Source organism: Chlorocebus sabaeus, chromosome 28, assembly GCF_047675955.1.
Source record: "Chlorocebus sabaeus isolate Y175 chromosome 28, mChlSab1.0.hap1, whole genome shotgun sequence".
Lineage (NCBI taxonomy): Eukaryota > Metazoa > Chordata > Mammalia > Primates > Cercopithecidae > Chlorocebus > Chlorocebus sabaeus.
The window spans coordinates 16208595-16219202 of NC_132931.1; the positions used below are offsets into that span (position 1 = coordinate 16208595).

General features: G+C 57.1%; 1 protein-coding gene, 1 non-coding gene and 1 pseudogene across 2 annotated transcripts in view; 2 read left to right on the forward strand and 1 right to left on the reverse strand.

Annotated features, from left to right (window-relative positions):
• FBXL18 (F-box and leucine rich repeat protein 18) overlaps positions 1-5450 on the forward strand; it is a 33762-nt gene extending 28312 nt beyond the window's left edge. Inside the window, exon 5 of the mRNA XM_008018774.3 lies at positions 4029-5450. Within this exon, the coding sequence (XP_008016965.1) occupies positions 4029-4185 (157 nt within the window). The 3' untranslated portion in view covers positions 4186-5450. The remainder of the gene's footprint in view (positions 1-4028) is intronic.
• On the reverse strand, positions 736-842 carry LOC119622716 (small nucleolar RNA U13). Its single transcript, XR_005239296.1, has one exon. It is a non-coding gene; the product is annotated as a small nucleolar RNA U13 (small nucleolar RNA).
• A 106-nt stretch (positions 5451-5556) lies between the features above and the next one.
• On the forward strand, positions 5557-9925 carry LOC103246834 (uncharacterized; annotated as a pseudogene).
• The last annotated feature ends 683 nt before the right edge of the window (positions 9926-10608 follow it).

The window sequence follows — 10608 nt, forward strand, 5'->3', positions numbered from 1 at the left end:
CCACAACCAGCTAATTTTTTTTTTTTTTTTGAGATGGAGTTTTGCTCTTGTTGCCCAGGCTGGAGTGCAGTGGTGCCATCTTGGTTCACTGTAACCTCTGCCTCCCAGGTTCAAGCGATTCTCCTGTCTCAGCTTCCAGAGTAGCTAGGATTACAGGCATGCGCCACCACGCCCGGCTAAAATTTTTTTTTTTGAGACAGAGTCTTGCTCTGTTGGCCAGGCTGGAGTGCAGTGGCACAATCTTGGCTCTCTGCAACCTCTGCTTCCCGGGCTCAAGCAATTCTCCTGCCTCAGCCTCCTGAATAGCTGGGATTACAGGCGTGTGCCACCATGCCCGGCTAATTTTTTAGTAGAGATGGGGTTTCACTATGTTGGCCAGGCTTGTCTCTAACTCCTGTGACCTCAGATAATCCGCCCGCCTCAGCCTCCCAAAGTGCTGGGATTATAGGCGTGAGCCACTGCGCCTGGCCACGCTCAGCTGATTTGTGTTTTTAGTTGAGATGGGGTTTCTCCATGTTGGTCAGGCTGGTCTCGAACTCCCGACCTCAGGTGATCTGCCCGCCTTGGCCTCCCAAAGTGCTGGGATTATAGGTGTGAGCCACCATGCCCGGCCCCCAGGGTGGTCTTGAACTCCTGGACTCAAGTAAGTGATCCTCCTGCATCAGCCTCCCAGAGTGCTGGGATTACAGGCGTGAACCACTGCACCTGGCCTCCTTTTTTTTTTTTTTTCCTTCACATCTGATGGGTAATGTGTTTATAGCATCTTAACAAGGTTTGAGGGAGGCACATCTCGCCGATGAGTGTGAACACCCAGTCATCACATTGAGGAACTATAGGAGGATCTTAACGTTTCTCAAACTCGGTCTTTTTGAGCCTCGTTGTGTATGTAGCAGACTGTGAAACCGCACGGGAGTGCCCACTGACCAGCAAGAAGGGCTGGCCTTTCTGTCCCGATCCACAGAGACTCCCCCTCTGCCCCAGGTGTCCCCTCCGCACACTACTGTAGGGTGGTACCTCCTCATATCACCCAGGGACCTCCAAAGCAGGCTACTCCTTCCTGGCCACAGAGACAGCTGCAGCCTGTGACCCCCCAGGGTATGTGGAAGAGCAGGTCCCCCTGCTTCATTCCTTGCTTGTGGTGAGAAACGAGTCCTGGCTGGGTGCCATGGCTCACACCTGTCATTGCAGTGCATTGGGAGGCCAAGAAGGGAGGATTGTTTGAGCCCAGGAGGTTGAGACTAGGCTGGGCAACATGGTGAGATCCTGTCTCTACAAAAAATAAAAAATAATGACTGGGCATGGTGGCTCACACATGTAATCCCAGCACTTTGGGAGGCTGAGGTGGGTGGATCACTTGAGGTCAGGAGTTTGAGACCAGCCTGGCTAACATGATGGCACCCTGTCTCTACTAAAAATATGAAAATTATCCAGGCGTGGTGGCGGGCACCTGTAATCCCAGCTACTCGGGAGGCTGAGACAGGAAAATCGCTTCAGCCTGGGAGGTGGAGGTTGCATTGAGCCAAGATCGCGCCATTGCACTCCAGCCTGGGCGACAGAGTGAGACTCCGTCTCAAAAAAAATTAAAAAAAAAAAAAATTAGCTGGGCAGTGTGGTGGGGTGTGACTGTGGTCCCAGCTACTGGCTGCAGTGAGCTGACTGTGCCACTGCACTCCAGTCTGGGAGACAGAGGAAGACCTTGTCTCAAAAAAAAAAAAAAAACAACACAAATCACCTTCCATGTCCCGACAGCAGCTCCATGTCCCGCTCTGTCGCCCAGGCTGGAGTGCAGTGGCGCGATCTCTGCTCACTGCAACCTCCGCCTCCCGGGTTCATGCCGTTCTCCTGCCTCAGCCTCCCGAGTAGCTGGGACTACAGGCGCCCGCCACCAGGCCCGGCTAATTTTTTTTGTATTTTTAATAGAGACGGGGTTTCACTGCGTTAGCCAGGATGGTCTCGATCTCCTGACCTCGTGATCCGCCCGCCTCGGCCTCCCAAAGTGCTGGGATTACAGGTGTGAGCCACTGTGCCCGGCCGACAGCAGCTCCTTAGCAGCCTCGGGAGCTGGAGCCAGAGGGGGTTGAGTTTGATGTAAGTCAAGTACATGGCATGATGGTTTCACAGGCCAGGATGCATCTGCCACATGACCCGTGGGGTTCACGGTCACGGACATCGCTGCCCACAAGATTACTGTGCAGGGCCAGGGCTGTGATGGCGTCTGTATTGCCAAAACCTTGGCTTTTGTGAGTGCCTTTCTGCCATTGACTCTGTGTGTTGTGAGTCCAGCACCGCCTCAGGCAGGGTCACAGCGAGAGGCTGGACCCCGTTGTCCTCTTCCCTTTAAGTGGCAGCTATGGCCGGGGGGGCTTGACTCAGTGTTGGCAAACGGTGAGATTCTTTGTTGTGTGTGCCTCCCTGCCTTGCACCCCCTGAGACCCTCTGGGAAGAAGTGTCTGGATTTTGTTTTTTTTTCTTTTTTGAGACGGAGTCTCGCTCTGTTGTCCAGGCTGGAGTGCAATGGTATGGTCTCGGCTCACTGCTAACTCCACCTCCTGGGTTCGAGGGATTCTCCTGCCGCAGCCTCCTGAGTAGCTGGGACTACAGGCACCCGCCACCACGCCCGGCTAATTTTTGTATTTTTAGTAGAGAGGGGGTTTCACCATGTTGGCCACGCTGGTCTCAAACTCCTGACCTCAGGTGATCCATCTGCCTCTGCCTTCCAAAGTGCTGGGGTTACCGTTGTGAGCCACCACGCCCGGCCTGGATGTTTTTGTCTTGCTCTCTGGGGCACTGCTGTGTTTTTGCCTCTGCCTGGAGCTCCTGGGCTGGCACTTGGGTTGTCTTTGCATTTTCTTTTCTTTCTTTTTTTTTTTTTTTTTTTTTTTTTTTTTTAGAGACAGGGTCTTACTGTGTTGCCCAGGCTGTAGTACGGTGGCGTGATCATAGCTCACTGCCGCCTCTACCTCCGGGGCTCAAGTGATCCTCCTGCCTCAGCCTCCTGAGTAGCTGAGGTGACAGGCATGCGCCACCCTGCCTTACTAATTTTTTAATATTTTTTATAGAGACGGAGTCTCCCTGTGTTGCCCAGGCTGTTCTGGAACTCCTGTCCTCAAACGATTCTCCCACCTCAGCCTCCCAGGTGTTGGGATTACGGGAGCAAGCCACAGTGCCCGGCTTGCATTGCATTTTGGCCAAATAGGGCCAGTAGGACTGTGCTGGTGACCTGCTCTGACTGGGGGGGGATCCTTGCTCTGCTTCATGGCCCGCTGGGGGACCGTGGCTCGTTGTAGGGTGGTGGGGAAGGCAAAATGAGGTCATGTCTGTCGAGCTCAGAGCCGTGCCTGGCACTCGGTGGGCACCCCGTGGCAATTGTGCATGAGTTTTCATGCATGCAGGCTGGTCGCCTGCAGGCGGGGGCTTTGGGAGCGTCGCCCACCTGCCATTTGTCATGCGGTCAAACGTGTAGCCGAGTAGCCCGAGTTTTCCCGAGTAGCCGCTTTGGTATCTGCTCCTCCTAGTGACTGCTGCTGCCTCACTGACTTGGGAGTCGCACCCCCTTGAGGTGGCCCACGTGCGGCTGTGGGGTGTGGACACCTGTCCCTTCTCTCTGTCCTGGCTGGGGGACGTCCATGGGCCAGGTGCCTTGAATTTGCCACTCCTGCAGTGGGGTTCCTCCGCTGCCTCGGGGCACGGCAGCCTGTCCTGGCAGCTAGCTCTCCCGCATCTGCAGAGCAGGGTTGGCCTCTGGGGCCTCTGATACTCGTGGCTGGCATGGAGCGGGTGCCCCCTGAACCTGGAGAGAAGCGTGTTGCCTGTTCCCAGCTGCCCTGCTCCTCCTCAGCTCTGGCTGCCACGTACGGGGCCCTCAAGGCACATAGAGGGTGACTCTTGCAGCAGCCCTGGTCTCTCCGGGAGCCCCAGGTGAGCCCGGGTGGTGGGGGCAGGTGTGAGTGCCTCCTGGGCTTGCCCAGCAGGCTCTGCCCCCTCCGTGGCCACCCACGTAATCCGCTGACCACCTGTCTCTGGTTCAGCTTCCAGGCCGAGCGGCCCGCATTGAACGTCGTCATCTTCCCTCTGCTCCACGAGGGCCTGACGGACGTCATCCGGGACGTCCCTCTGGTGCACCTGGATGAGATCACCTTATTTAAGAGCAGAGTGGCCGAGGAACCGCCGAACCTGTGGTGGTGAGAGGCCAAGCCGCCGCCCATCGGTCTGAGTCACCTCAAGACGCTGTAGGAGCCTGGGACACCAGGGACCCTTGGTTTGTTACAAGAGGAAGAGGGCCTCTCTCCCGGCCGGCCACGCCCCACCTGGCTCCTGGGGCTCCCGGCATCTCTGCGGCTCTCTCATGGGAACTGTTGCTCTGTGAAGTTTGGGTTGAGGGGATGTGCTCTGGTTGACATGAGGGGGGTCAGGGGACCGTCGATGTGGGGGCTGGCTGAACCAGGCTGAGCCTTGGGGCCTGGCTTGGGGGTTTGTACACTGAGCCTCAATCCCTGGGGGCCCTGTCGATGGGCCTGGAGGACCGGAACCCCGTGCCATTCTGACTGGGAAGCGTGTCCCTTGGCTGTCGTGTTTGTGGTCACCTGCCACCGGGGCCCCGCGGATGGGCGGCCACATGCTGTCCCCCTGAAGTCCAGTCGGCCAGGCTGGTCACCGTGTGTCTGAGTGTCCCCTTGCGTGGCCGAGTGTGACATGGGGAAGGGCTTGCCGGTTTAGGCTGCGGACTTAGGACTCTCCGTCCCATTAGAACACACTTGAGCCCACTCATGTGTCTGGGACTTTTCTAGCCCGATGATGCCTGTGGCCCCAGAGAGGTCCCCTGGGGTTGGGACTGCTGGTTGGAGCCTCTCCTATGGCTTTTCAGCCCAATGAACAGGGCCCGCTTCTCATGAGAGAGGTCTCCTTCTGCTCCCACCCACCCCACGGTCTTCAGCTTCCCTGGGAAGGTCCACGTGCATTCCTGGGGAAATACATACACATTCGGCTTTGTTAGAATAACGTGCAACATTAAAACCCAGAAAGGATTCGTAAGACTGGAGTAGCAATCATAGGACCCCATTTCGAATGACTTTATTTAAGACTTTAAAAATATTCAGCTGGGCACGGTGGCTCACGCCTGTAATCTCAGCACTTTGGGAGGTCGAGACGGGTGGATCACAAGGTCAGGAGTTCAAGACCACCCTGGCCAACATGGGGAAACCCCATCTCTACTAAAAATACACAAATTAGCTGGGCGTGGTGGTGGGTGCCTGTAATCCCAGCTACTCGGGAGGCTGAGGCAGGAGAATCATTTGAACCTGAGAGGCGGAGGTTGCGGTGAGCCAAGATCACACCACTGCACTCCAGCCTGGGCGACAGGGCAAGACTCCATCTCAAAAAAAATATATATATATATATATATATTCAGTACATTTTGGGAGGATCACTTGACCCAAGGAGTTTGAGACCAGCCTGGGCAACACAGGGATACCCCATCTCTTAAAGAGAAAAAAATTAAAGCTATTCCAAAAATGAGGACACCTTCCCAGCGTCCGAGGCCCAACCCCATGTGCCACGCGGGTCACCTCTGCCGCCTTCCACCTCCAGGCGCCCCTAGAGCTGTCCCTGGGCTGGTGGCTTCTGAGGGGGGCTGTAGTTGGGTCCTGCTCGCCTGGACCGCCGCCTTGGCCGCTCTTGGTGAAGGGCCCCTTGCCCAGCCCGCCGTCATCCTCCTGGGTTTCCATGTGACAGGTCCACCGTCCTGTGGGGCGGTGTCTCACATTTGCCTTGCTGTTAAAAAATGGGGGACACTGTCCCCGGGCCTCTGATCACCGGCCCTGCCCTTGGGCGGGGATGGTTCTCAGCAGCTCCTTGTCCAAGAGGCCTTTGGAGAACTGGGGTCAGAGCTGTAGGGAGGGACAGCCCTCCTGTGCAGGCTGCCTCCCAGCTCTCCACATGGCAGTCTTGGCACTGCCCTGGCGCCTCTGCTCACTGGCACAGGCGGATCTGGGGTTCGAGGTCTCCTCCCACTTCACCCTGACTTTCTTTCTTGTATGTGTGGGGTCAATGCCTCCTCTCTGAAGCCCACGGGTCCTCTCCCAGCCCTGGGCTGCACCCAGTGCAGAACCTTTGCCTCCTGGCTGGAGAGGCCCATCCGCAGGCTGATTTCAGCAGAGCCTGATGGTGGGACCAGCACCAGACCACACCTTTGCCTCCCAGAGGCCTCCTGGCCCTCCTGTCACGGCCTCTGAGAGCCATACCCCTCGGCCCCGTCTCCTGACCTGCAGGCCGCAGGACCAGCTGCCCACAGCCCCCACACACACTTCCTGGGCGTTTCTTTAGAGCTTTAAAATGGTACCTGGAGACCACCAGGCGCAGTGATCAGATCCAGTGGTGTGGTACCTCCCAGTACTGACCACTTCTTGCTCTCAGACTGAGGTGCGGCAGGCAGGGGATGTGGCCCAGGAGGGAGGCAGGTGGCTTGGGAGTCTCCCGGACCCTCAGTGAGCCTGTGTCTCTGGGCGCTGCAGCTCTGCGCCCCTCTCCTTTCTTCCAGAACATTCCCCACTGGGGCCAGAGAATTGCGTTTGCACCAGGAATGCATCCTAGCGTGTGTATGATCACGCCTGGGTGTCCTGTTCTCATGAGCAAGCGGTTTTAACCAGCAGCATAATTTATACTCCTAGACAGGACTGGGGGAAGGGCCGTTCCCGAGGCTGGGGTGCAGTGCCTTGGAAAGCACCCCCGAAACAGTAGACCTTGTATTTTTAGAGTCCCCTGCAACCATCCTTTGACTTGGAGCAAGAATTTCCGCTGCTGCTACCCCCGAGATGGGCTTCACCAGATGTTAATAACGTGCTTATTTTCGCTAAGTGCTATTTTGGCACCAGTGTTAGTTGCAATTTATATTCTGCAGCATTTGATGCTGGGAAAAGAACCCACCCTAATGGTCCCCAATTGGCAGAGCTCGGCTGTTAAACGGCAGACCATATGCTGCCTGCCGGAGGAGCGTGGTCAGCACTTGTCCCCGTGACTGTGTGCGTGTGCCTGCGTGTGTGTGCCTGCATAGGTGTGCCTGTGTGTACCTGTGCCCTGTGTGTGCACGTGTGCCTGCGTGCATGTGCCTGTGTGCACGTGTGCCTGCGTGTATCTGTGCCCTCTGTGTGCACGTGTGCCTGCATGGGTGTGCCTGCGTGTATCTGTGCCCTGTGTGTGCACATGTGCCTGTGTGTACGTGTGCCTGTATGTGTGTGTCTGTGTAAACCCGTGCCCTGTGTGTGCATGCGTGTGTGAGTCACGTCTTCCCTGTGTGAGTGTGAGGGAGAGACTGAGGGGTTGGAGAGAGGGTGGAGGGGAAAGGGTATGTATCCCTTTGTTCTTTAAAAGGGAGAGCTCCTACTTCTCTGGCTGCCCCGTCCTGCCTGTGCCCCCAGCTCACCCCAGACCTAGCTGCTATTTATTCTCCTGACTTCCTCCTGGCCCTGCGGCCCCATGGCCCTGTGGCCTGTGACCGTGCAGCCCCTTGTCCCGCAGCCTCCGCCCCGCCGCCTGCTCCATGTCACCAGGCAACACTGGGCCCCACCAGGCTTCTGAAGGTGGCCCAGGGCAGGCACTTGAGCCTGAGGACCCAGAGCAAAGGTGCCTTTCTGGGCCTTGGGTGCTCTTCTCTGCTGTATGAGGCTTTTCTCGCTTTCAAGGGCCGGTCCAGCCCAGGGGAGCTGGGTGAGGGCTGCTTCCTTCTGCAGCAGAGGAGGCGGGCTCTATCCCTGCCATCCGCTGCCCCCAGACGCCCTGCCAGGACACAGGCCTGAGACGTTTCTTCTCCAAGAGGCTGTCCCGGGACCTGTGTGTGCACAGGGCGGGAGGACACTCGCTGCTTCGACCCAGGACTGCAGCCAGGATGGGCTGAGCTCCTCTGGCGCTAAAAACACACAAGGCGTGCCTGCCAGCTCAGCAGCGCCCTCCCTCAACCACTCCCTGTGCCCGGACTCAGAGCCACAGGCCTTTGGGTCCAGGGGACTGGGGCTGGGCTCAGGCTTGGACCTGGGGGGCTCATGGAGGGGCCAGGCCTAGAGCAGTAGGGCTGCGACAGCTGAGGGCTGGGCCCCTGCCAGCCAATGAAGCTCCAGATCAGTGTCCTGGCCGTGGAGGTGCCAGCAGTGCTCCTGCAGGGATGGAGGGTGCTGGAGCCCTGGATGCGGAGACCCTGATCTCCCAGCAGGCAGTGCCGTGGCAGCCTTCCACCTCCTCTTCCCGTGTTATCTGCTCCTTTTAGGATCTGAAAATGACAGATTTTTTTTTTTTTTTTTTTTTGAGAGGGAGTCTTGCTTTGTCCCCCAGGCTGGAGTGCAGTGGCACGATTTCGGCTCACTCACTACAACCTCTGCCTCACAGGTTCAAACGACTCTCCCACCTCAGCCTCCCGAGTAGCTGGGATTACAGGCACCCACCATCGTGACCGGCTAATTTTTGTATCTTAGTAGAGACGGGGTTGTACCATGTTGGTCAGGCTGGACTTGAACTCCTGACCTCAAGTGATCCTCTTGCCTCGGCCTCCCAAAGTGCTGGGATAACAGGCGTGAGCCACTGCGCCTGGCCCATTACAGAGCTCTTGTAAGAAAGCTTGCAAAATTCATGAACAAGGTGTGGCGATGAAGTGTGGGGCCGCTAAACCGGAGGCAGAGGAGACGTCGACCGCCTCCTGTGGACGTGGGCAGAGCACTGCTGCCAGTTCCTGGTAGCCTTGACCATGACGCTGGGGGGCTCTTCGTGATGGCCATGGGTCTCATTTGCACTTGGGGGTGTGGGTTCAAGTTAGAAGTTTCTACTGGGCATGATGAACACAAACCTCATAGACACTGAGGAACCCCGTGGTGGCCGTGACTTGGGCCAGCTGTTATCAGGGCTCCTCTACTCTCTCAAGCTCCTTCAAGAAACATGGGAGGGGCCGGGTGCAGTGGCTCAAGCCTGTCATCCCAGCACTTTGGAAGGCTGGGGCAGGAGGATTGCTTGAGCCCAGGAGTTCGAGACCAGCCTGGGCAACATAGTGAGAGTCTATCTCTACATAAAATTTAAAAACAAGTTAGCTGGGCCTTGTACGTGTGCCTGTGGTCCCAGCTACTCAGGAGGCTGAGACAGGAGGTTGCTTAAGGCCAGGAGTTGGAGGTTGCAGTGAGCCAAGATCACACCATTGCCCTCGACCCTGGGCCACAGAGAGATACCCTGTCTCAAAAAAACAAAAAATAAAGCAGAAACACTGAAGGGGTCGGTTTACGGGAAAACCCCAGATCAGAACACCTGGCTACTCTCCCGCCCCAGACCAGTGGACCTGGGAATGAGGGTTGGTCCTGGGAGGCTTTTCTCCAAGCTGTTACCACCAGACCTGCCAGGGGAACTGGCCACAGAAGCCTCCCAGGGAGTGAGCCAGAGCCTGGACCGCTGTGTCGTCGATGTGTCTGGGGCAGAGGGTGGGGAGTGTGCAAGGGTGTGTGTGTGCCGGGGGGTGTTCACGGGCAAGCATGTGCATGCCTGTGTGTGTGCGTGTCCCTCCCCTGCAGCCGCTGGTGGTACCTCCCTCCAGCCCCTTCGCCACCCTCCGAGCATTGCCTATCCGCGTGAGACTGCCCAGAGACAGCAGAGCTCCACGTGTTTTTAAGGCGAGACCTTTCCCTGGCCCCGGGGGTCTTGCTATATCTCATGATCAGGTGCTAAATGACCCTACATGCATTACCTGCCTTTCGATGACCAACCTCCCTGTCCCCGTCCCGCTGACTTGCCCCCATGGCGTCTCACGGTGATGCCTACTGCTGACTTTGGTGTTCCCTGTAGCAAACTACATCCTGGATGGGAATTTTCATGTACATGTGTGGCATGTGGAAAACTTCAAATAAAATGGGCTTGATTTAGAAAGCCAGGCAGCCGTGTGCTCCTTCCAGCAGGGACGCTTTGACCTCTTACCTACAACCCCTTCCTTGGGCCCGAGGCTGGTGGCTTCGTTCACTTCAGATGGTGGGGGGTGGGTTGTCTGAAACAGGTGTATGGATGGAGATACAAGACCCAAAGTGGGGAGCAGAGGGGCACACACTCCCCAGGGGGCATCAGGAGGTGACAGCTGAGACAGACTTGGGCTGGGGAGGCCAAAGGTGAGCGAGGAGGCTGCGTAGGTCGGGATGGGCCTGGCGGGGAGCAGTGCAGGTGCACTGGCATGGTTGTACAGGCTGCACACTGCAAAAGCCTCCCTGTGGTCTGGTGGCAGCTCAGACGGCAAAAGTGGTAACTGGCTGAAGGCAGGCAGGGCCAAGTCAGTTTAGGTGTTCCCCCGAGGCTGTGGAAACAGCCTCAGCCTTGTTCATTCTATTTTATTATCATTTTTTGAGATAGAGTCTTGCTCTGTTGCCCAGGCTGGAGGGCAGTGGTGTGATGGCTCATTGCAACCTCTGCCTCCTGAGTTAAAGCGTTTCTCCTGCCTCAGTCCCCCGAGTAGCTGGGATTACAGACACCCACCACCATGCCTGGCTAATTTTTAAAATATTTTCAGTAGAGACAAGGTTTCGCCGTGTTGACCAGGCTGGTCTCGAACTCCTGACCTCAAGTGATCCACCCGCCTCGGCCTCCCAAAGTGCTGGGATG